The sequence below is a fragment of the Xenopus tropicalis genome, chromosome 1 (assembly GCF_000004195.4).
Source record: "Xenopus tropicalis strain Nigerian chromosome 1, UCB_Xtro_10.0, whole genome shotgun sequence".
NCBI classification, from domain to species: domain Eukaryota; kingdom Metazoa; phylum Chordata; class Amphibia; order Anura; family Pipidae; genus Xenopus; species Xenopus tropicalis.
In genome coordinates, this window is record NC_030677.2 from 88,390,267 (window position 1) to 88,417,492 (window position 27,226).

General features: G+C 41.5%; 1 protein-coding gene across 8 annotated transcripts in view; it reads left to right on the forward strand.

The window, feature by feature from the left end:
• The window catches only part of septin11 (septin 11), a 114,726-nt gene that overhangs the window by 71,280 nt on the left and 16,220 nt on the right, over positions 1–27,226 (forward strand). For 5 of the 8 annotated variants that reach the window (XM_031897478.1, XM_031897480.1, XM_031897477.1 and 2 more), the window contains 2 exon segments: positions 8,680–8,812; positions 9,252–9,439. In XM_031897478.1, coding sequence (XP_031753338.1) covers positions 8,680–8,812; positions 9,252–9,439 — 321 coding nt within the window. 8 annotated transcript variants of the gene reach the window in all.

A 27,226-nucleotide genomic window follows, 5' to 3' on the forward strand; every position in this document is an offset into this window, starting at 1 on the left:
GTTAGATTTGCAGCACTCTGTCACAGGCACAGGAAGCAATCTCAGACTGACAGAAGATGCAACCAATATGAGTTAAGTCCGCTGCTAGTACTATGCGTGACAACATATAAGGAAGTAAAAAAGCAACTGTAGTGTTTAGGGTCTTTGAAGAATCAGCAGAGGGATGACTCTGAGGTGCACTTTTTTTTTTTTTTTTTTTAAACTGGTTATGGTTTTATTCATGTGAACTATTAGTTTTGTGAACGCTGTACAAAGGTAAAAAAACCCTTTAGGTGCGAGATGCCACATCAGAGGTTGATTACTTAACCTTTAGGGCAGTGCTGTCAAACTTTTGGGGTTCCAAGGGCCCGAATTTTTCTGACCTATGTGGTAGAGGGCCTATAATGGAAGCAAATGTTGTCTTTACTCAGATTATGAACCACACCCGTTTAAAGCAGTGCCCGTGTTACCACAGTAGCATCCTGCATCATATGGCACTGACTAGCCAACATTAAATGGCACAGCAACTCCCAGCATGTACTCCCAGCACCACCTTACATTTTTTTCATTTTTAAAATTCTTTACCTCTTCCGCTGTGCTCATGGCCAAGAAAAGTGCTTATGGGCTCCTCGCCTATAAGACAGGGTTATTTATAACTTAATGCCACCAGTGGCACAGGCTGACCTCTTTAAAAGTGTAAAACTGTTTCACTGTGCTCCTTCTTGCATAAAAATGCCCTGTGCATCTCCTTGCTTCACTGTCAGAGTTCTTAAAGGGGACCTGTCACGTTAAGAAATAATTCCAATTTGTTTGTCTATTGTGTTTGTCAAGCAAAATAAACTTTACTTACACTATATACATTATTTTAATCTTATTTTCTTCAGCCTTGGAATTCACAATTGCAGCAAGCAGGCAGGGGCCATTTTGTGGACACTGTTATCAAAGCAGGCATTGCATCCTGCCAATATCTTGTTTCTGTGCCAGTATGAGGGGACCTGATGCCCATATCCATGCACTGGCTACACAATTAGATGATAAGGAGGGAGGGGGAATGAGAGGAGGGCAGCAACATCTAAAAAGTTCTGAATTGAAAGTAACTGTCTGCCACACTGTCTGCGGGGCAGGCAATATATGACTGACAGCTGGGATTTTTAAATGCTTTTATAATGGGTTTGGATGTGGTAATAAAAAAATGATTTTGGGTTTCATATTTAATTTGAAAAGGGCTTTTATTATGCAGCTTTTTATGTCTGGGTGACAGGTCCACTTTAAGTAATTAATCAATTGCAAAACACAATTTCACAGTACCACACAAGTTTTAACAGATGAGAGGGGAGGAACACAATGGGAAGTTTTAGGACTTTCGAATCGGTCCCTGTGCCATTAAGTCTCACATAACACTTTTTCTTAAAAGTAAGGTTAAGTACTTTCCTTGGCCAGGAGCAAAGAGAGCTGGAGGGAGAGAGGGAAGGCACAGTGGGAGGGAAAGGGGAGAGAGGTTGGAGCACACAAGATACAGGGGCTTGCAAAAGTATTCGGCCCCCTTGAACTTTTCCACATATTGTCACATTACAGTCACAAACATGAATCAATTTTATTGGAATTCCACGTGAAAGACCAATACAAAGTGGTGTACACATGAGAAGTGGAACGAAAATCATACATGATTCCAAACATTTTTTACAAATAAATAACTGCAAAGTGGGGTGTGCGTAATTATTCAGCCCCCTGAGTCAATATTTTGTAGAACCACCTTTTGCTGCAATTACAGCTGCCAGTCTTTTAGGGTATGTCTCTACCAGCTTTGCACATCTAGAGACTGAAATCCTTGCCCATTCTTCTTTGCAAAACAGCTCCAGCTCAGTCAGATTAGATGGACAGCGTTTGGGAACAGCAGTTTTCAGATCTTGCCACAGATTCTCGATTGGATTTAGATCTGGACTTTGACTGGGCCATTCTAACACATGGATATGTTTTGTTTTAAACCATTCCATTGTTGCCCTGGCTTTATGTTTAGGGTGGTTGTCCTGCTGGAAGGTGAACCTCTGCCCCAGTCTCAAGTCTTTTGCAGACTCCAAGAGTTTTTCTTCCAAGATTGCCCTGTATTTGGCTCCATCCATCTTCCCATCAACTCTGACCAGCTTCCCTGTCCCTGCTGAAGAGAAGCACCCCCAGAGCATGATGCTGCCACCACCATATTTGACAGTGGGGATGGTGTGTTCAGAGTGATGTGCAGTGTTAGATTTCCGCCACACATAGCGTTTTGCATTTTGGCCAGAAAGTTCCATTTTGGTCTCATCTGACCAGAGCACCTTATTCCACATGTTTGCTGTGTCCCCCACATGGCTTGTGGCAAACTGCAAAGGGGACTTCTTATGGTTTTCTGTTAACAATGGCTTTCTTCTTGCCACTCTTCCATAAAGGCCAACTTTGTGCAGTGCACAACTAATAGTTGTCCTATGGACAGATTCCCCCACCTGAGCTGTAGATCTCTGCAGCTCGTCAAGAGTCACCATGGGCCTCTTGGCTGCATTTCTGATCAGCGCTCTCCTTGTTCGGCCTGTGAGTTTAGGTGGACGGCCTTGTCTTGCTAGGTTTACAGTTGTACCATACTCCTTCCATTTCTGAATGATCGCTTGAACAGTGCTCCGTGGGATGTTGAAGGCTTTGGAAATCTTTTTGTAGCCTAAGCCTGCTTTAAATTTCTCAATAACTTTATCCCTGACCTGTCTGGTGTGTTCTTTGGACCTCATGGTGTTGTTGCTCCCAATATTCTCTTAGACAACCTCTGAGGCCGTCACAGAGCAGCTGTATTTGTACTGACATTAGATTACACACAGGTGCACTCTATTTATTAGCACTCATCAGGCAATGTCTATGGGCAACTGACTGCACTCAGACCAAAGGGGGCTGAATAATTACGCACACCCCACTTTGCAGTTATTTATTTGTAAAAAAATGTTTGGAATCATGTATGATTTTCGTTCCACTTCTCACGTGTACACCACTTTGTATTGGTCTTTCACGTGGAATTGCAATAAAATTGATTCATGTTTGTGGCTGTAATGTGGCAAAATGTGGAAAAGTTCAAGGGGGCCGAATACTTTTGCAAGCCACTGTATACCAGGGGGCCATAGGAGGCCAGCACCGCTCTAGGTCATAGGCATGCCTAAGCAGCTGAATGGCTGAAAGCTAGGTTGCTCCTGCCAGACATCTTAGGACTATGGTGCTCGTGGTTGTATTACACTGGTGGAGAAATGCACCATGTACCATATATGAAGGAAACCTTCTCCAAAGTTTTGTTGCTGATCTAGAAGGAGTTCATTAGAGGTGGTTCATCTCATTGTTTCATTCATTGTTTTAATCTTTTTTAGTCCATCAAGTTGATAGATATCAAAACAAAAGATACAGTAACCATTTCATCTTGTTGAAAAAATTTAACAAATCTCTTTACATAATATCTCAATTTAATATGTGAAAACAAAACTTAAGAATGTTAATCAAGAAAATTCTACAGTTTCATGTTAGAGAACAGCTCAATACTAAGCTCATGTATCCAATGATTAAACGCACGAAACGCGTCAGGCACTTGTTTGTTTTAATGTGATGAAATAAAAACCAAGTTTTAACAGACCCTGGAAGTCCGGAGTGCTTGATGTCCTACTTCTATTTCTCATGTATCCAATAGGCCTCCCGCCTCACTCAAGCCATCTCTTCCCCGCTGATGGACTAATATGCAGCCTATGGGCATACATTAAGCTGGGTCATGTTTAGCTTCCAACCAAACCAACCAAAGGATTTTATATATTTTTCTGTGAGGAATGCTGAATCTTTTTTCATATATTAAAAGGAAAATGTTATGCTCAAAGTACTTAATAATATCCTATAAAAAGTTATTTATATATATATATATTTATGTGTGTGTGTATATACACACACACACACACACATAAAAAGTAGAAGATACACATTAAGGGATCCACACTCGCAGGACTTATACAACAAAAGATGTTTTATTGTGGGGAGAACATTTCGGCCAGTACTCTAGCCCTTTTTAATGATAAATACAGCAACAACAGTGTCTAAAAAGCATTCAGTGGTGGGAAAGAAGTTGGGTTTGACGTGATCATACATCACCAGGTTGGGACAGCATATCAAGAAGTGAAACAACAAAAAAATATGAAAATAAAAAGAACAAAAGTGCTCAATAGTGCTATAAATACAAAGTCTATCTAAAGAACAGATATTTACATAGAAACAAAGTATCCTGCGTGAAAAGACACTGTAACTAAGCATCGCAAAACAAAAACTGTAGTACCGTGTTGGCCAGTGTGAAGATAATAAAAGTAACTTATTAGGATGGGTTGTAAATTAAAGTGGCTGTTGTAGGTATTCTGAGTAGGAATACTCCCTGTTGTATTGTATTTGCTCCGTATGGGAGCAAAATTCAAAAATTCAGTTGCCGCCCTAGGCCCGGGCCTTTGTGGCCTCTCCACAAATCCAGGCCTGCCAGTTGAGCCAGTTTCTTCAGGAGGGTTTTAAGTCTCATCTTTATGCGGTACATTGTGGTATCTTCCATGTTAATCACAAAACAAAAACTGTAGTACCGTGTTTACAATCCATGCTAATAAACATATTCATGTTTATTAGGATGGATTGTAAACAGGGTACTACAGTGGAATGGCACAACATTTATACTGTTAGATCAGAGAGAAGTGTTCACGAGCAAAAAATTAGGAAGTTACAGATAGATAGAGATACCTTGTGAAGATAATAAAAGTAATTCTACTTTTATTATCTTCACAAGTTATCTCTATCTATCTGTAACTTCCTAATTTTTTGCTCGTGAACACTTCTCTCTGATCTAACAATATAAATGTTGTGCCATTCCAGTTTTCATTTGCCGGACGGAGGGGCCTTAGAGCTCCGAAAGCTTGCCATGTATTTTTATTAGCCAGTATAGGTATCATTCCTACAATACTCTTGTATTTGTGTTTTTTTTTATTAACTAAACATGGGGAGCTAAAATAAATGTAGCTGATCAAATAAATCCTACATGCATAGTATATCAGAAGGCATATGGCAAAAGAATCTGGCAAGAAGCATCTTTAGGTAATCACAAAGCTCACCTCAGGGTGTAATGCGAGTCTGTAAGAAAAAGCAAGGCACGGTGCACTGGCATGCAAGTTTATGTATTCACGGCAAGGTAGCATACAAAGGAGCCATACCCGGGTAGTACTTACTGGTAGGAGATCTCTACCCTTCACTTTATTACGTGTGTAAAGGGCCTAGGCATAGAACCAGGGGTAGATGTTGCAAAGGGTGCACGTCTTAGAGTGCACGTCTTACTCTGCATTGGTGTGCAATACAACCCAAAACTGGGTGGTTGGAGCAATAACAGCAGGGTGCTCCACAACTTAGTATTACTGTAGAGGGCTTATTCTGATGAGCCTAGAAGACATAGTTAGCACCAGAAGTTATGGGAAAACACATAGTATTTTTGCATTTACCTGGGGTGAAAGTGGAATGTGTTGCTATGGTAACGCTGACTCATTACCACACTCCATGGACTTAGTAACTGGAGTTAAAATGCCAGGATTCTAACAAATAAAGATGTTTGTGTTAATACATGTTTTTTCTTGTAAGATATTTATATTCATAAATATTTTTTCATGTTGGGTGTCCTATACAGAAGTCGGCACAGTAATAAAATATAGAAACGTATTTTCAGAAATCAGATGGGGAGATAGGAGTGTTATACAGGCATAGGATTCCTTATCCGGAAACCCATTATCCAGAAAGTTCCGAATTATGGAAAGGCCATCTCCCATAGAATCCATTATAAGCAAATAATTCTAAATTCTAATAAATTTTTAAAAATTATTTCCTTTTTTTCTATAATAATAAAACAGTACCTTGTACTTGATCCCAACTAAGATATGAGTAATCCTTATTGGAGGCACAACAATCCTATTGGGTTTAATAAATGTTTTAATAATTTTTTGGTGGATTTAAGTTATGGAGATCCAAATTATGGAAAGATCCCTTATCCGGAAAACCCCAGGTCCCAAGCATTCTGGATAACAGGTCCCATACCTGTACTGATAGTTTACGTAGGAAAAGTTCACCACAGGTAAAGCAAACCACAAGCCAAGGGCTGTATAAACAAGTTCACCGAGAAAAACAATACTGCCACCCATGGGGTCTAGAAGAAAGGAAGAGTAGGGTATTATATAGATACCTATTGGTACCTCTTGTTTATAGGACCAGGAAAGCGGTATTGAGAGCACAAGTTTGGGGCACTGATTTAGTGCTCAAATCAGAGGTGGACATAGCCACCTGCAGTATACAAGAATAAATCAAGGTCTGACTGTATTACCTCCTGTAGAGCCCACAGAGGAAATTAGGGCATATTCAGGGGTAAGGTGCATACCTGAGAACAAGTATATACAAATGCAAGTACGGATGGCTTACACACCAAGAATGTTTTGTTGTGTTTCAAGAGCATTTGTGCATGCATTTTAATAATGGTTGAAGGGTTAATCCATGCTTTCCTCTCCCGCTAAACTATACCTGTAGACTTATGTTAATAGTTTTTTAATCCTTGCAAATTCCAGTGCATTTTCCATTCCAGGCGTCAGTAAATCAATGAATGGAGGTAAATAGCAGATACCGCAACCCAGGTATGCATGTAGGCCACAGGATTAGAGCTCCTCAGTTTTTATACATTGCTGTCTGCTGAAAAAAAGATATTTTTTATAAATCATTTTGATTAAACCAACCCAGATTTGTATTCTATTTTACTGTGCCTATGGAAGCAGAAAAAATCACACAGACTGCTGTTTAATAATAGCTTCTTAGCCCTGTAACTGCAGCAAACCATGTCAATTCCAAAGTAAATATAGTACAGGTATGGGACCTGTCTCCATAATGTAAGTCTGCTAAAAATCATTTAAATATTGAATAAACCCAATAGGTTTTGCCTTCAATAAGAATTAATTATATCTTAGTTGGGATCAAGTCCAAGGTGCTGTTTTATTATTACAGAGAAATAGGAAATAATTTTTTTTTTTAAATTAGAATTATTGCTTATAATGGAGTCTATGGGAGATGGCCTTTCCGTAATTCGGAACTTTCTGGGTAACAGGTTTGAGGATAGGGGATCCCCTACCTGTATTTTTTGTACAGAGATATTAGCTTTTTTGTGTTTCACTCAGCAAAAGACTGCTGCAGTATTTAAATATCTCTTGCAGGCAATCATACTTGGAAGATGTCATAGTGTGTTACTTCTATGTAAAAGTATTCTGTAATACAGTGCTGTCCAACTTCCGTGGTACTAAGGGCCGGAATCTTTCTGGCCTACATGGTGGAGGGTCGATAATGGAAGTTTATTAGCAACCCCCAGCATATAATTACACACCTACATAGGGCAGGCAGAGTATGGCACACACAGGCAGCATAGGGCAGGCAGTGTATGGCACACACAGGCAGCATAGGGCAGGCAGAGTATGCCATACTCTGGCGCACACAAAGGCAGGGTAGGGAAGGCAGAGTATGGCATACTCTGCCTGCCCTAAGCTGCCTGTGTGTGCCATAGACTGTCTGCCCTATGCTGCCTGTGTGTGCCATACTCTGCTAGCCCTATGCTGCCTGTGTGCTATACACTGCCTGCCCTATGCTGCCTCTGTGTGCCATGCCCTATGCTGCTTCTGTGTGCCATGCCCTATGCTGCTTTTGTGTGCCATGCCTTATGCTGCCTGTGTGTGCTATACACACAGGCAGTATAGCGCAGGCAGTACATACTGTGACACAATGCTGGTGCTGCTCGTATAGTCCAGGTGTGTGAACAGTGTGCTTACAGTCTGAGCTTGAGGTGTTAACAGTGCAGGGGTGAACAATGCAGGGACTAAAAGGTGTGAACAATACAGGGGATTACATGTTTAAACAATACAGGGGTTTAGAACCTGAATCTGGAATGTGAACTATGCAGGGGGCCAGTTAATCTTATTGATACAATTTAAAGCTTACACAAAGGTCGCATTCACTGCAGCCAGAGAGGTGAGGGGGGGGGGGGGGGGGGCGCACAGGCTGCCAGATTGACAGCACTGCTCTAATACCCTACACAGTCTCATACGTGTTTACTGCCCAACCCAAATTATACAGAGATGGGAAATGCAGATCAATATTGAAGGTTTATAGAAGTAGCACTATTATAACTAGATGTGCATGAAAATAATGCTGTTTTTCAGTGGCATGACGGGTTATATTGCTCAGTCGCTTTAGAGAATATCTAAAACTGTAAATAATCGTTCACCCCAAATATCACTATGACCAGCTTTAATCCTGACCCAACCTATCCTCTGCTTTGGCCCCCTGAGGTGGCAGTGGCACAGTTTGAAAACCTTTGACTGTTTTTCAGGATATGGAAGGAAGGCGCCATCTAGAATCTGGGTGCAGACAGAAATACCTGTAAATATTAGTGCTTTGTGGCAAATTTGCTATACTTAATTTTAAGAAGAGCTAAATATTGCTATGTTGTGCACCAAACAATAACAAGTGTAATAGTTAGTAAATGGGTACTTGTAATTTATCACAGTGACTGTTATATTTATCTGTGTTAAAGATAGCTTTCCAGTACCCAAAATTGCTATTCTGTACACAGATACCAATTGCTGATATGATTTTGCTATTTCTGTTTAGTCTTCAAGAAACCTATGAAGCCAAGAGGAATGAATTCCTGGGAGAGCTTCAAAAGAAGGAGGAGGAAATGAGACAAATGTTTGTGATGAGAGTAAAAGAAAAAGAAGCTGAACTTAAAGAGGCAGAAAAAGAAGTAAGCTCACATATCTTCAAAATAGGTCAGAAGATCTTTTTGGGCAACTAAGCAGCTGCACATGATACAGAGGTAGCACTCATTAAATCAAAACAGGGTGCTGTTTGCCTAAAAACCCATATTATTTAGGAAAGAAGGGTATCATTTAATATATAGATTTTTATTTTAGGTACAGTGAAGAACAAAACACTATCCATGCAACAACTGCATCAAAATCATTTATTTAAAGCAGTGTTTAACTCCTGAACATCCCAGTGCAAAATAAATGTTTTCAATATAGTAAGTTAGGCGAAAATATAATCTATAAAGGCTTGAGTGGGCAGATGTCTAACATAATAGCCAGAACACTACTTCCTCCTTTACAGCACTCTAAGCTGTTAGCAGTCAATCACCAATCAGTAACTGAAGGGGCATATTTAAATGCAATTTATTTTTTCAGCTTCATGAGAAATTTGACCTCCTTAAGAGAACCCACCAGGAAGAAAAAAAGAAGCTAGAGGACAAAAAGAAAGAGATAGAAGAGGAAGTAAACATGTTTCAGAAGAAAAAAGCAGCCACACAGCTTCTCCAGTCCCAAGCTCAGCAGGCAGGCGCACAACAGACCAAGAAAGACAAGGACAAGAAAAAGTAAGCTGTCTGTAGATTTGTGTGACTCATTCCACACCTTTAACAATCCCATTATTGAGGATTATTTTATGCTTTCAGTTTTCCTAATGGGAGACTCATAATTCATTTCTATTTTTTATTTTCTGTTTTTGCATTGAAGGAAGTCATGGGATGATGTACCAAAGTTCTTGGCTGCAGATAAAATTATGACTGGCAAAGCAAAGTTCACACAGTATTATGTACATATATTTCTCTTCTGTTTCTTTTCCATAATGGTGTTTGAAGCAACCACTGACTTTATTATGCACATTTGATTAACCTTTTAAGTAGAAGTTCACCTTTAAATGAACTTTAAGTTTAGCTTTTAGTTACAAAGCAGTCTGTTCTAATTGGCTAGAATTCCAAACCACAAAGTTGTAGAACAAAAATTACAAAATAAATTTAAAAAAACATGCAAAATCCAAATGTAAATTAAAAAATGTTATACTGCTGTCTACATCACACTAAATTTTATTCTAAGGTGAGCTATGTCTTTAATGCACTACAGGGTTGAAATATATAGTGCTTCAGTAAACTTTACATTCCAGGCTAAGAAGGTTGGAAGATGTAGTTAAAAATAGTTTCAGGAAGACAGACCAACTTTTATTCAGTACCTTCTAACTTTATTTGGATGATAAATTCCTTGGATAGCATTGTTCTTACGCTATTCAAGTAATTTTGATCTATGCAACCATTACTGTATATCTGCTAAGCTGTCCAGAATATGCCACTTTTGTGCACAGCAATGCATATTGTCATGCAAAAGGCATGTGACCTAGAGTATGCCTTTAATTCCTCCCTTGGGCTCCTAAGCCATCTGTCCTCATGGCATGATACTGTTACTCATTTGTTTGGCCTTCTGTGTTATAGTTTCAGCATATTGTTACATCATCCCAAAGACTGGTTTCATAATCAACAGCTGTAATAGCATTTTCTAGATGCTTATTAACTTGATCTAAATAGGAAGAGAAGACAGTTTTCTGTGTTGTTTGAATATTGCATCTAGGAGCCAACTACTTTGTTGCACCTCTGAACAGCCAGTATGCAGAGAATTGCATATCTGTTTATATTTTCAGACAAGCCTGACACATTGACACCAAATTCATTAAATGGGTTTTGTTACTTGTTACCTGTCCTTTTAAATGTACATTGTTCCCTAATTTGCCAATTTGCACACCTCCTCTTTTGCACTATATTTAGACTCCTAAACTTTTTTTGCGCTTCATGTAAAATGTTATACTAGAAAAATTATTTTATTTTCTAAAAATTGACTAAGGAGGGTAAAAAAAAAAAGAGAAAAACACAGCAAGTCCAGTTGATTTGACTTATTACTACTGCTATATTCATATTGATGATAGGAGTTTTTGTGGCACCAACCTTCAATTTGTTATAAACCTACCCTGGAACATGTAGTACAGGTATGGTATCCCTTATCCAGAAACCCGTTATCCAGAAAGTTCCGAATTACAGAAAGGCCATCTCCCATAGACTCCATTATAACCAAATAATTCTAATTTTTAAACATTATTTTCTATTTCTCTGTAATAATAAAACAGTACCTTGTACTTGATCCCAACTAAAATATACAGTGGCTTGCAAAAGTATTTGGCCCCCTTGAACTTTTCCATATTTTGTCACATTACAGCCACAAACATGAATCAATTTTATTGGAATTCCACGTGAAAGACCAATACAAAGTGGTGTACACATGAGAAGTGGAACGAAAATCATACATGATTCCAAACATTTTTTACAAATAAATAACTGCAAAGTGGGGTGTGCGTAATTATTCAGCCCCCTTTGGTCTGAGTGCAGTCAGTTGCCCATAGACATTGCCTGATGAGTGCTAATGACTAAATAGAGTGCACCTGTGTGTAATCTAATGTCAGTACAAATACAGCTGCTCTGTGACGGCCTCAGAGGTCGTCTAAGAGAATATTGGGAGCAACAACACCATGAAGTCCAAAGAACACACCAGACAGGTCAGGGATAAAGTTATTGAGAAATTTAAAGCTGGCTTAGGCTACAAAAAGATTTCCAAAGCCTTGAACATCCCACAGAGCACTGTTCAAGCGATCATTCAGAAATGGAAGGAGTATGGCACAACTGTAAACCTACCAAGACAAGGCCGTCCACCTAAACTCACAGGCCGAACAAGGAGAGCGCTGATCAGAAATGCAGCCAAGAGGCCCATGGTGACTCTGGACGAGCTGCAGAGATCTACAGCTCAGGTGAGGGAATCTGTCCATAGGACAACTATTAGTCGTGCACTGCACAAAGTTGGCCTTTATGGAAGAGTGGCAAGAAGAAAGCCATTGTTAACAGAAAACCATAAGAAGTCCCGTTTGCAGTTTGCCACAAGCCATGTGGGGGACACAGTAAACATATGGAAGAAGGTGCTCTGGTCAGATGAGACCAAAATGGAACTTTTTGGCCAAAATGCAAAACGCTATGTCTGGCGGAAAACTAACACTGCACATCACTCTGAACACACCATCCCCACTGTCAAATATGGTGGTGGCAGCATCATGCTCTGGGGGTGCTTCTCTTCAGCAGGGACAGGGAAGCTGGTCAGAGTTGATGGGAAGATGGATGGAGCCAAATACAGGGCAATCTTGGAAGAAAACCTCTTGGAGTCTGCAAAAGACTTGAGACTGGGGCGGAGGTTCACCTTCCAGCAGGACAACGACCCTAAACATAAAGCCAGGGCAACAATGGAATGGTTTAAAACAAAACATATCCATGTGTTAGAATGGCCCAGTCAAAGTCCAGATCTAAATCCAATCGAGAATCTGTGGCAAGATCTGAAAACTGCTGTTCACAAACGCTGTCCATCTAATCTGACTGAGCTGGAGCTGTTTGGCAAAGAAGAATGGGCAAGGATTTCAGTCTCTAGATGTGCAAAGCTGGTAGAGACATACCCTAAAAGACTGGCAGCTGTAATTGCAGCAAAAGGTGCTTCTACAAAGTATTGACTCAGGGGCTGAATAATTACGCACACCCCACTTTGCAGTTATTTATTTGTAAAAAATGTTTGGAATCATGTATGATTTTCGTTCCACTTCTCACGTGTACACCACTTTTTTTATTGGTCTTTCACGTGGAATTCCAATAAAATTGATTCATGTTTGTGGCTGTAATGTGACAAAATGTGGAAAAGTTCAAGGGGGCCGAATACTTTTGCAAGCCACTGTAATTAATCCTTATTACAGGGACATGAGGCCTTTCCAATTATGGGGTCGCTCTTTTAACCATTTCCTTGTCCTTTAAATTATTTTTAGAAGACTTATATTATGGAGATCCAAATTACGGAAACACCTGTTAACCGGAAAACCCCAGGTCCCGAGCATTCTGGATAACAGGTCCCATACCTGTATAGGGGAAAACTAGTCCTCTAAATGGAAAAAGGTGGAGAGCATTGCTCTACAGCAGAGCTGTCCAACTTCTGTGGTGCCTAGGGCCAGAATTTCTCTAGCATATATAGTGGAGGGCCGCTAATGTAAGCCAGTTTTGACCACTCCCCTTTTAAAACCACACCTACTTCAAACCACACCCATGTTATCACAAGAGCTTTTAAGACCATCCCCACATTAATGGTGGTAGTGCAGCAGAAACCCAAATGCTTGGTGCTTACTGTGGGGATATCAACCATCATTCACATGTGAAAGAATTATATCATGTCATATTAAGATGCACCCTTAAATCCATATGCCGCCTCCTCCCCTGTGGATAGCACAGCAAGTCCCAGCATATAATTACACACCTTAGGGACCATATAATGACTATTTCCAACTGCTAACAAACTCCCAGAACAAACCCCTGCCAGCTTCACCTCCCACAGGCAGCATAGGGCAGGCAGAGTATAGCACACACAGGCAGTACTCTGCCTGCCCTATACTGCCTGTGTGTGCAATACTCTGCCTGCCGTATTCTGCCTGTGTGTGCCATACTCTGCCCGTCCTATGCTGCCTGTGTGTGCCATGCGTTGCCTGCCCTATGCTGCCTATGTGTGCCATACAAACCGGCAGTATAGGGCAAGCAGTACATACAGTGCAACAATGCACTGAGTGTCTAAGGTGTGAAGAGGTGAACAATGTGGGTGATTACAGTCTCTGCCTGAGGTGTGAACAATGCAGGGATTGAAACGTGTGAACAGTACAGGGGGTTACATGTTTAAACAACACAGGGGGATTACAGCCTGAATCTGAGGTGTGAACCATGCAGGGGGCCAGTTAATCTCAGTACTGATACCATTTAAAGTTTACACAAAGGTAAACCATCAAAGCAGCCAGACAGGTGGGGGGCCACACAGGGGGAGGTCCGCGGGCCGCCAGTTGGCAGCACTGCTCTACAGTACTCATATTGCTAGAAAAAGGTGGTAACCTTTATAGTATTGTGAACTGCAATGTATTCAAGTACCCTATCCCTTATTACCTACTCCTGACTAACAGACCTATAGTTTTCAGGCTGAGAACAGGATCCCTTTTTAGATAACGGCACCACATAAGCAATTCACCAGGCTCTCAGCACCATGCCAGACCTCAACGAATCCTGAAAAATTAAGCGAAGAGGCTTGGCAATCACAGCGCCTAAGCACGTTTAATACCCTGGCTTAATTTTTTTTACTATTCACATAATTAAATAATTAATTTTGGATTATTTTTACTTCTAGCTGCAATATCCCTTTCCATCTCTATTTTAGCTTGCCTGATAGTTTTTTTGCATGCTTTATTTGCTTCCTTGTACCTGATGAAAGTTTCATCTGTCTCAGCTAACTTGAATACTTTAAAAGCATGTTTTTTCTTTACAACCTCAACATTAACACTTTTATTCAATCATAGGTTTTGCTTTTCTATGTCTCTTCTTGCTTACAATTGGAATATACTGATCCGTATACTTGCAAAGCAATGTTTTAAAAATATTCCATTTTCCTTCTGTGTCTAACTCTATGAAAAGCCTTTCCCAGTTGACACTGCAGAGATGCCATTATACTGGCAAAGTCTGCATGTCTAAAATTTTAGTTAATCCCTTGTAGAGCTGTCTCTGCAGCATTGTCTCAAAGGAGACCATGTTGTGATCACTGGTCCCTAAATGCTCACACAAATGTTAGAGATGAGTTCAGTGGTGCAGTGTTATGATCTTCTTTCTTTCTTCCTTAATTGCATTTGTTTTTGATCATGCACTCATTTTTGGTATAAGTTGGTGCCCCATTTATGTCTTCAATTTGGCCTCAGTATTATTAGATATTACCAGATCCAAAATGGAGTCATTTAAGCTCTGGAAATGATTGTGAATATTTATAGGGGGATACAGAACTATTTTTAAGAAAATAGGTTTTTTTTTATGATACTATTGTTCAGCATTAAAAATCTAAAGAAATCCAAGTGCTATCCTCACCTATTAATTATGTTGACAGTAGGCACACAGCACTTAAAGTGCTGAATCTTTCTTTATATATCCAACTTACCTTTACATTTAACTTTTCCTAAACAGGAATTATTAAACACCTGGGTGCATTGTATTCTTTTAATTCATTTCCTGGCTGTTATGAAGTACCATGGCTGCTCAGTGAAGGCTCTCTTGGCTCTGCCTGCAATTATTAATAATATATTCTTGTTATTTAGTTGATTTGATTTGCTGCAATGAAATACATTTCTTCCCTTTCATACTGCTGCACATCATGGTTTTTTTTACAGGTATGGGACCCATTATCCAGAATGCGGGGTTTTCCAGATAAGGGGCCTTTCCGTAATTCGGATCTCCTACCTTAAGTCTACTAAAAAAAAAATTTAAAATGTAATTAAACCCAATATGATTGTTTTGGCTCCAATAAGGATTACTTATATCTTAATTAGGATCAAGTACAAGGTACAGTTTTATAATTACAGAGAAAAAGGAAATCTTGTTGTAAAATTAAAATTATTTGCTTATAAGGGAGTCTATGGGAGATGGACTTTCTGTAATTCGGAACTTTCTGGATAATGGATTTCCTGATAAGGGGTCCGATACCTGTACCTGCCTACCAAGGATGTAGAACCGTATAAGAAAGCGTATACGCTTCTTTTTACTATCTGTATTTCTCAGGCGTCCTTAGGCAGCACAGGTACTAGTGGGTTAATATAGTCTTCCCTTTAGGAGGCAGGATAGCAAACAAACAAAAAAAAAAGGCTAGGGTCTGTCCCCTGACTGCCCTCCCTCTTCCCTGCATTAGCCTCACCTCCAACAGTTTTTTTCTTTCCTGCTTCCTGGAGGCAGGAGTTTTGGGAGCTTATGCTCCCTTCATTTTATTCCTTTTTACTTCATTTTATTCCATTTTACTTTTTTCATTTCATCTTTATTATTATTATACACTTTACTTTTTAAACTTCTTTTTGACTTTATTTAGGTTATTTTTCTTTAAGACGCTATCACAGATCTCTACTATCCAGGACCAAGGGTGCAAACCCTCCCCACCAAGGCATGCTTCCATGCTGCCAGGGACCCCCCCCCCCCCCCACTCCAACTCACACATGGACACTGATGGCATGCCCTTACGCTGCCACTACCAGAAAGAGGGGACAGAAAGGCATGCTGCAGCGCTGCCTCTGATTCTCCAAGAAAGGGGACTTGGTTCGCAGGGTGTGCTGCAGCGCTACCTGAACCATCACCAAACTGGCTCACAATGAAGACAAGCCGTAGCGCTGTCACGGAAGCCACTAATCCCTCCCGCAGCCTCCCGATCGCACTGCGGTCGCAGCCTCCCGACATTAGGCGCCACTTTTTCAAATACTGCGCTATTTTTTCTCCCCACTGGGACACGCCAACCAGAAGGCGTGTCTCGCATCCATGCACTTCCGCTGAAACGCAGGGCAGGGGAATTACAGCGTGCGGATCAGCTTGCAGTTGGAAACGCAGGGAGGGATCTCTTGTGCAGGGCAGAGGAAGTGCAACAGGCATTCCAAGGCCCCATACTCTAAAGGTACGGTTAGCACAGCACCTCCTTTATTTTTGTTGGCTCTACTATACTCTTTCAAACACTAAGTAGCCTAACATGGCGTTTGAGGTATCTAACTCCCCCAGACCAGATACAGGGGACCCACTAAGACCCACAGAACAAGTTTCAGGGTACAGGCAAACAGCAAAATAAAATCACTAAGCCCAAGGAGCATGCTCAAGACAGTAAATGGAGCAAACTCTCCCCACAACATAAAGAAAGCCCATCCGATATACCTGATTGGTTTAAACCCTTCCAAACCACTTTACTGGGTATCTCTTCCTCACTTGAAAAGCTGTCCACAGTACAACTAACTCACCAGAATGTTACAACAGACAAAGCCACTATAGCCGACCCAACAACTAGTGCATCACCAGATCCCGTACAGCCAGAAACAGAGGCCTATACCTCAGATGAAGAGAACCCAGCCTTTAGTGTCTCAGAAAGTATAGATCCAGTCACCAACTCAACCGGTTTCTCCCATAGGTCCCAGTCAGAGGCAGTTAATGTCCTACTCACGGACATGTTCCAAACCCTGGGCATTCAGGAGGTGGTAAAGGAGCAAAAGACACTAGATAAATTATTCAGTTCATCTCATCGACACCAAAAACATTTTCCAGTACATGAGACAGTAGCTCATTAAAAAAGAATGAAAAACCCCGGATCGCAGATTAGCTAAAGACAAATGAGTTGACACTCTCTACCCATTTGACCAAACACACAAAGACCAGTGGGACAACATCCCTAAGGTGGACGCGCCCGGTAGCTAGACTGGCCAAACGCACCATCATCCCATTAGAAAACTGAACGTCTTTTCGGGATCCCATGGACAGGAAGGCTGAAAGTCTACTCAAAAACATTTTTTCTTCCACTAATTCAGCTTTCAAACCCACTGTAGCCTCAGCCTGTGTGTCGCGAACTGCAGTCTTATGGCTTGAAGAAGCCCTCGCCGCAACTGCAGACGAATCATTCGACATGCACAGCCAGCTGTCGAAGATACTCAACGCGGTCCACTTCCTTTGTGATTCCTCCACACTACAGCTACTAGCCAAGACCTCCGCCATGTCTATCGGAGCCAGGCGGGCTCTCTGGATGAAAACCTGGAGCGCCGACCCGGCCTCAAAGAAAAATCTGGTGGCTCTCCCCTTTGAAGGTGCCTCACTATTCGGCCCAGAGCTAGACTCAATAATCAAGAAGATCACAGGCGGAAGAAGTAATTTCCTCCCTCAAGACAAGAAAACACACCCAAGCGGCTCTCAACCCAAGCGGCCCTTTCGCTCCAATAGGTACACCGGTCGCTCCCCCTAATGCTCTAGGCCACAGAACACATATTCCGGATCCACAAAGACCTACCGGCCCAACAAGAAACCGACATGGAACACACAGAGATGCCCTTTTAAAGGGACTTCAGACAAACCTCAGGATGCATGAAGACCAAGCCCTTCCTGGGATGCAGGAGGCAGTAGGGGGCCGCCTCCTACTCTTCAGAGAGGCTTGGCTGTCCACTACTACCGACAAATGGGTCCATCAACTCATTTCTTCGGGCTACAGGATCCAATTCCACCACTATCCCCCCGGCAAATTTCTACAATCAAATACGCCTCCCACAGCTCAAAAGAGACTTGCACTCAAGCAGGCCATAGACAACATGCTAATTTCCAAAGATATTATACCGGTCCCATCATCAGTAAAGAAAACAGGTTTTTACTCAAACCTCTTTCTCGTTCCAAAAAAGGACGGGTCGTTTCGAGGTTTGCAGTTTCCAGTTTCAGGCTTCAGTTTCAGGCTCCCTTCGGCTTGGCCACGGCCCCACGGGTTTTCACGAAAGTGTTGGCAGCCCTAGTGGCCTACATGAGACAACAAGGACTACACGTCCTCCCCTATCTGGACGATCTTCTGCTAAGAGCTCCGTCCCACTCTTGATCACTTGCCGGGACTGTAGTGTTTCTGACTGTGGAGTTTAACTATTAACAAATACACAGGACACGCTCTTGCTGTTAGGGATCTGTATTACTATCAGGCTGCACATTTTAAGATGGCTACAGAACCTCAAGTTACATTCTCTTATGCAGCAAGCATTATCATGTTATAGCGACATCTAGTGTGCACCACATTATATTACATCTCCCTTCTTTTAAAGAACATAACCATGAAAGAATTAAAGCATAGAGAAGCATTATGAAAATGTAAATAAGCATAATTATAAGTTCATTCGTTGGGGTGGCTTCACCATTCAACCACACCTTGTTGTTTTGATGATCCTGTTCTGTGGTGGTGTTCCTGCACCAGCATTTGATGACTCTGTGTCTGATGAAGGAACTTGCGAACTATGTTGCAGTTCAGGCTGCTCCACTGGTGTACTTTCACTCTCCTCCAAATCATCATCTAAACAGTTTGTGGACAGCGGTGCACATTTTTTGATCAAATGTCTACGGTTCCTTCTGTATACACCACCATCATCAGTTTCTACCAGGTATGATCTTGGAGTTTGTAACTTGGAAGTCACATGTCCTGGTTGCCACTTTCCTCCAGGCTTTTGCATCATGACCTGATCTCCCTCCTGTAGAACAGATAATGTCCTGACACCTCTGGATTGTCTTTGTTGTTTATTCTGCGGTCTTGTGCTCACCAGAGCTGATGGTATAATCTGTGGTAGTAATTGGTTGTGTGTCATGGGTAGTGTGGAGCGCAGACGGCGGCTCATGAGCAGTTGAGCTGGTGACCCAATATTGGTGTGTTTCTGTATTCCAGTATGGCGATGTAGGGATCCCCACTACTTTGTTTTGCCTTTGAGAGCAGATGCTTAACAGTCTGAACTGTTTGCTCAATCTGTCCATTTGATTGTGGATAGTTTGGACTGGAAGTTGTGTGCTGAAAGTCATAGGCTTTAGTGAACCGCAAACTCTGCTGATGCAAACTGAGGGCCATTATCTGACACAAATTCATCTGGAATTCCATGTCTGGCAAATATTGCTTTTAGTTTCTCTATGACATTAGAAGTAAAAGTGTTCTTCAAACATTCTAGTTCAAAGAATTGATTGTAATAATCCACCACAATAATGTAGTTTACATTGCCTAACACAAACAGATCTGAAGCCACTTTTTTCCATGATCTTGATCAGGGATCCCCAACCTTTTTTACCGGTGAGCCACACTCAAATGTAAAAAGACATGGGGAGCAACACAAGCATAAAACATGTTCCTGGGGGTGCCAAATAAGGGCCATTATTGGCTGTTTGGTAGCCCCTATATGGACTGCCGGTCTATAGGAGACAGTACACCTGGTTTTTATGCCTCCAAAATTTGCCTTCAAGCCAAGAATTCAAAAATAAGCACCTGCTTTAAGGCCACCGGGAGCATCCAAGAGGTTGGAGAGCAACATGTTGCTCACGAGCCGCTGGTTGGGGATCACTGGTCTTGATGGTACACCATGTGGAATCACTGGTTTCTTTGCGGTTTGCTGCACGATGTTGTAAACAGAGTGGGCATGTGAGTACAATTTTCTCTATTTGTGCATTCATACCTGGCCAGTAGAATATGTCCCGTGCTCTGTTTTTACATTTTTCAGCTCCCATGTGTCCTTGATGTATTTGTCTGATCAATTCTGTTCTCATGGTTTGTCAACCTGTCACCTTTGCAGATGATGTTGTCCATAAGAGCCAGTTCTTCACGAAAATTCCAAAACTCTGTTGCTGCTGGAGGACAGGCATGTTTGGACCTTGGCCATCCATTTAATATAACTTTTCTCACTGCTGCTAGTTGCGGGTCCTTTGTAGTTGCACTTTTGAGCTGTTTCATTTTGTGGTCTGAAATGGGAAGGCTTGAAATAACTAAATGTACTTGTGTCTCAAATATCTCTTCTGTAGTACTTTTTTCTGGAAGGGGCTTAGGGTATCCGCAACAGGAATCATGCTGGTTTGTATATCATTTGAATGTTGTATTTTTGCAGACTCAGCATCATCCTTTGTAGCCTGGCTGGGGCAGATGCAAGGCTCTTTTTAATGATTATTTCATAAGGCTTGTGATCTGATTCCACAGTCACTTTCCAACCATAGATACACTGATGAAAATGTTCACATCCAAATACAATTGCATACATTCTCCTTTTCTATTTGGGCATAATTCACTTCTGTGAGTGACTTGGATGCATAGACAACAGGTTTCCCTTACTGCAGCAGTACTGTCCCAAGGCCTTGTTTGGATGCATCCACTTGTATTTTTACCTCCTTTTTTGTGTCATAATATGTTAAAGTTCCAGCATTGGTAATGACCTGTTTCATTTTGTTAAATGTCTCATTCTGCTGAGATCCCCGTTGGAAATCAGAATGTTTTTTTAAGAGTTCTTTTAGGGATGACAGAATATCAGCAAGATGTGGAATAAATTTTGCCAGGTAATTAGCCAGTCCTAAAACCGTTTCAAGCTCTGACCGACTGTCATGTGGTCTCATATTAGCTATTGCTGTGATTTTGTTTGGATCAGGTTTTAGGCCTTCTGCTGACAGGATATGTCCAAAGTATTTCACTTCCCCTTTTCTCAGTGTACATTTGTCCTTATTGAATTTAACTAATTTTTCCCTGGACCTCTGAAGCATGGCTTTTAAGTTTGAATCATGTTCTTCCAGAGTTTTACCATAATCCAGAAGGTCATCCACATAAGCCGCAACACCCTGAAGACCTGTATATGTTTCATCAACTTTTCTTTGGAAAACTTCCTGAGCTGAGTAAATACCAAAGGGAAGACGTGTAAAGCGGTACCTTCCTTGTGGCGTGTTAAATGTTGTTAACATTGAACTAGCCTGGTCTAGTTTTATTTGCCAATACCCTGACCTGGCATCTAGGACACTGAAATACTTTGCTCCTGCTAGTCTGCTAGTAAAGTCTTCCAGGGTAGGCATTTGATAGTGCTCTCGTTTCACTGCTTTGTTTATGTCTCGGGGGTCTAGACAAATCCGTAGTTCTCCTGTGCAAGGTTTTTCTACTAAGACCATTGAATTTACCCATTCAGTGGGCTCATCAACTTCAACAATGACACCCAGTTTTTGCATTCTGTTGATCTCTTTGAAAAGTCTGTCCCTAAGGGCCACTGGGACTCTGCGAGGAGCATGTATAGTTGGACTGATTGTTTTATCCACGTGAATTTTGTACTCCCCTGGCAAATGTCCAAGTCCATGAAAGACATCTTTGTATTCGTTAAGAATATCACCACAATTTTAATCAGGTGTCCCAGTATTACTGTATGTGAATCTACCACAGACAGTACCAGCTGAATTAGCTTTAAATCTAGACAGACCCTGAGGTACAGTCCAAAGTGCAAATACCTTTCACATCTAGTTGTTCTCCACCATATCCATACAGCTTGCGATTGGTGTCTCTGAGTGGTTCTTAAAACCTTTTCTGTTGAAATATATGTAAAGATACCAAATTTTCTTGTGCACCTGTATCCAGTTTGAATTGTACCAGTGACCGTTTGCTTCCCACTCCTATTTCAGTGAAAACCTGGTCAGGATGATCTTTTGCAATTGCACTTATGAATGCGGATCAGCTGGTTGTAGTTACCATTTCTATGGATAAATCACATGAAACCTCATTTGAAACAACATCAATGTCCTGCACATCCTGTTAACACATTCTGGCAAAGTGATTGCTCTTTTTACATTTATGGCATGTCTGTCCTTTGGCAGGGCAGTTTTGCACTGTGTGTGATCTTCCATATCTGCTACATTTTTGTGGGTTTTTTTCTGCACCTTTATTTATTTGTGACTGTTTGTACGTAGTGGGAGTTTTGCTCACATTATGTACTTTATCTAAGGCTACCATTACTCTTAGTTGTGCCTGTGCGGCCTCATATGATCTTGCAATATCAATTGCTTTGCTTAGCTTGAGATCAGCACCTTGATTTATTAATTTCTCTTGTATTTTTGGAGAACTTGTGCCAAATACAATCCTGTCACGAATCATTTCATCAGCATCAGTGAATGCACAGTCCCTGGCTAGCAATTTCAGATCTGTGACAAACTGTCCCACAGTCTCATTTGCATCTTGCACTTTTTTATAGAATTTATATCTTGCAAAGATTGGGTTTGCTTTTGGGGTCGCATAATCACTATATCTTTTATAATAAGTGCTGAGCTGCTTGCTCTCCTCTGCAGACATATCTCCCCATGAGTTGTATATGTCCCTTCCTTTCTCTCCAGCCCTCAAGAACAAATAACAGCATTTGTCTTCCTCTTCTTTTGCCTTGAGAGAACCCTTAAAGATTAGTTCTGCATGCTGTTTAAACCTTTTCCATTCCTCTGAGAGATTAATGCTGTCCCAGTCCATGCTGGGTGGCTGCATACCTGTAAACTCCATGCTTTTCCTTTTTTTTTTGCAGTCTTCTCTCTGTGTGCTCAGTGCTGTGGCCTGTATAATCACCAGCTTCTGACACCATGTAGTGTTTCTGACTGTGGAGTTTAACTATTAACAAATACAGAGGACACGCTCTTGCTGTTAGGGATCTGTATTACTGTCAAGCTGCACATTTTAAGATGGCTACTGAACCACCCCCTCCAACAAGTTACATTCTCTTATGCAGCAAGCATTATCATGTTATAGAGACATCTAGTGTGCACCACATTATAACACGGGTGGCAAATACACCACAAAAAAAGTACCTTGCTCCCAACGCAGTCCATGGTCTTCCTAGGCGTCCGCTTCGATTCCAACCAACACATGGTCTCTCTTCCAGCAGAAAAACAACTATACCTCAAGTTGGCGACACAACAAGTCATCAACGCAAGGTCAATCACCGCAAGAACTTGCTTGCGACTCCTCGGCCTTAATGACCTCAACCATAGAAGTAGTCCCAAAGGCATTCGCAATCGACGCAATGACCACACCTTGGGACTTCACACTAGTATACATCTTTCCCCCCATCCCCATGATCCATCCAGTCCTCCGCAAGCTTCTCCAATTCCAGACGACAGCCATCGTCCTCACTCCATTTTGGCCATGAAGACCATGGTTCTCTGACCTCCAAGCACTAGCAATAGCACCACCTTGGAGACTCCCCTTGAGACTGGACCTCCTACACCAGAGCGGACTGCTCCACCCTGGGCTGAAAAACCTGGCTCTCACGGCATGGCTATTGAGACCGCAATCTGGTCACAGAAAGGCTTCTCCGACAAGGTGACATCCATGCTTCTAAAAGCCTGTAAACCAGCCACTGTCGCATCCTACCATCGGATTTGGAATACCTTCCTCACACGGTGCACAGAAGCGCAACGTAATACTTCCAAATGCCATATCCCTACGCTACTGGACTTTCTCCAAGAAGGCCTGGACAAGGGCTTGGGAGTTAACTCCCTCAAAGTACGTGTCCGCTCTTTCGCTACTGTTTCAAGACCAAGCTACAACCAGATGTCAGGACATTCCTTCAGGCGGCAACACACATCAAGCCTCCATACAAGAACCCAATCCCTCCATGGGACTTGAACCTAGTGCTCCGCACCCTCCAGAGCGCACGCTTTGAACCATTGGCTACAATTGATCTGAAGCTCCTAACCTGGAAGGTAGCCTTCCTGGTGGCAATCTCCTCAGCCAGACGAATCTCAGAGTTTGGGAGCCTTATCCCACAAAACACCATACTGTATTTTCCATGAGGACAAAGTGGTACTCGGAACCCTCCCCACATTCCTGCCTAAGGTCACCTCAGCCTTTCACCTTAACCAGGAGATTGTTCTTCCCTCTCTCTGCCCCAAGCCATCATTACCACAAGAACGACTTCTCCACAACCTAGATGTGGTGAGGGCACTAAAGTTCTATATTCATAGGACAAGGGAACTTCCGCAAGTCGGACTCATTGTTCGTTCTCTACGGTACACAACACAAGGGCACTAAGGCTTCCAAAGCATCCATCGCCCGCTGGATCAAAAGCCTGATCACTTCAGCCTACCGGGGCAAGGGTCTACCCATCCCATTCAAAACTGCCGAACAGCTATGTAAAGCCACTAAGTGGTCCTCCATACACACCTTCACGAAGTTTTACAAGTTTCATGTGTTCTCTTCCTCTGAAGCAGCCTTCGCCCACAAAGTTCTTCAAGCTGCAGTGAAGCCATAACGCTCACCCTCAGTTGCCATGTTAGAGCACCTACACACTTCTGTTATTCTGTTATCCTAGGTTGATCTGTCTCTACTCCCGTTCTTTTTTGATCCCACCCACTCTAACTGCTTTGGGACGAACCCACTAGTACCTGTGCTGCCTAGGGACAACCAAGAAAAGAGGATTTGTTTACTCACCAATAAAGCCTTTTCTCTGAGTCCTGTCACGGCAGCACAGGGAGTCCCACCCTATCTGTCTCTAATATCAGTGCTTGCCATAACTGTTGGAGATGGGGCTAATGCAGGGAAGAGGGAGGGCAGTCTGCTATCCTGCCTCCTAAAGGGAAGAGTGCATTAACCCACTAGTACCTGTGCTGCCGTGACGGGACTCAGAGAAAACACTTTATCTTTTCTTATTGAACCAGGAGATAGGAACTCTTTATAAACACAAATTGGAAGACCATTAATAATAACGTAGAGGGTCTGCTGTATATATGACCATGCACCATATCAGTCAATGCTAAGTGGTTCTCCTCCTGATAATGACATTATACCTATGAACTGTGTATGGAAGTATTGTGGAGATATATTTACAAATAATTTATTAGATTACATTTTTACTGTTTTATTTGTTGTTTACATAGTGCTGTCAGAGTAAATGTTTATTTTGTAAGGCACAGCTTAAAAGCCATAAAATTGATACCCTGTACAGGTATGGTATTTATTATCCAGAATGCTCGGGACCTGGGGTTTTCCGGATATAGGGATTTTATCGTAGTTTAGATCTTCATATCTTTAGTCTTTTTAAAAATTTGAACTATTGCTTATAATGGTCTATGGCAGTCTTTCTGTAATTCTGGATAACGGGTTTCTGGATAACTCATCCTGGCTGGCTTGCGCTTTTCAGCCCATACAGACATGCTAGACAAGATGGCGGCACCGTTCACTGAAACAAGTATTTAAGTTCTAGTATGTGTATCTCTGTAATTCTTTCATTAGGCAAGCCAGGAATATAGCGTTTTTACACAGCAATAGTAGTACTATTTAATAGTGTGCTTAATAGATTTTGCCTTTCCTTCTCCTTTAAAGGGTAAAGTTGTGGCTTTAGTCAATTTCATTCCTTTCCTATTTTGTTAAAAGTCCCATAACCAAAGTATTCTTAAAACTTGTTCAGAAAACTAAAATTATGCTAGCATAGTGAGTCTCTAATACTCGTTTATATATAGTTGAGTTTATGAAGGAAACACACAACTTTTACCAGTGCAGGGCAATAGTAGATAATAATAGTAGATAATATATTAATTACTTTGATACACTTTACTTTTTTGGTATTACTGTTCCTTTAATCACTGCCACAGATCTTGTGCAGAGACAAAGATAACAAATCTGGATTATTATAGAACAGTGCGGGCCTCCAGTTGGACAAAACTGGAGGCCCGCGACCCCCTTCTGTGTGGCCCCCCACCTGTCTGGCTGCTTTGATGGCTTACCTTTATGTAAATTTTAAATGGTACTGAGGTTAACTGGCCCCCTACATGGTTCACTCCTCAGATTCAGGCTGTAATCCCCTGTATTGTTTAAACATGTAATTCACTGTACTGTTCACACCTTTTAATCTCTACAGTCTGAGGTGTGAACAATGCAATCACCCACATTGTTCACCTGTTCACACCTCACTGTAGGAGCAGTGCCAGGATTGTGTCATTGTATGTACTGACACAGACAGCATAGGGTAGGCAGAGTATGGCACATAAAGGCAGCATAGGGCAGGTAGAGTACTGCCAGTGTGTGCCATACTCTGCCTGCCCTATGTTGCCTGTGTTTGCCATACTCTGCCTGCCCTATGCTGCCTGTGACCCTGGCAGGGGGGTGTTCTGGGAGTTTGTTAGCAGTTGGAAATAGCAATTAAATGGTCCCTAAGGTGTGTTGCTATCCACAGGGGAGGAGGAGGCATATGGATTCAAGGGTGTGTCTTAATAATCTGCCTACCCCACATAATATCATTCTTTCACATATGAATGATGGTTGATATCCCCGCAGTGAGGACCAAGCATTTGAGTTTTTGCTGCACTACCATTATTGTGATGGGTGTGGTTTGAAGAGGGTGTGGTTTAAAAAGGAGGAGTGGTCAAACTGGCTTCCATTAGCAGCCCCCCACTATGTATGCTAGAGATATTCCGGCCCTTGGCACAGCACTGCTATAGATTTTTAATAGAAAAGGATATTCAGTCCACACTCCTAAGGTGCTGTATCCCTTATAGCAGCTGTTTGTGCGTACCCTGCATGTTAATGCACCCCCACTGGTTGGAAGTACATCAGCTTTTTCTTTTGCCCAGTATAAAGATATTCCTATAAAGATTCCTATATTTTTACTGTCCATAAAGCATGAATTTAGATCTGCCATGCATGTCTGAACATCTCATTTTATCAAAAAGTATTTCAAATTAAATGTTCCTTTTTAACATTTGCTCATTTAAACCTACTAGTATAGTACAGACAAAAAAACTTATCTTTGCTCACCACTCTAGCTCAGTATTTTTAATGGAATGTTTTTTTTAGCAAAATTTGGAAAAGATTGCATTTACTTTTATGTAATTTCCATTACAATTTCAACATCACTTTTTACCATCAGGTTTGATGGGAATTAATAATCAAGAAAATAACACTTCAAAATAAAACTGAAATGCAGGAATAAACTTTAATATATCACAGAGCTT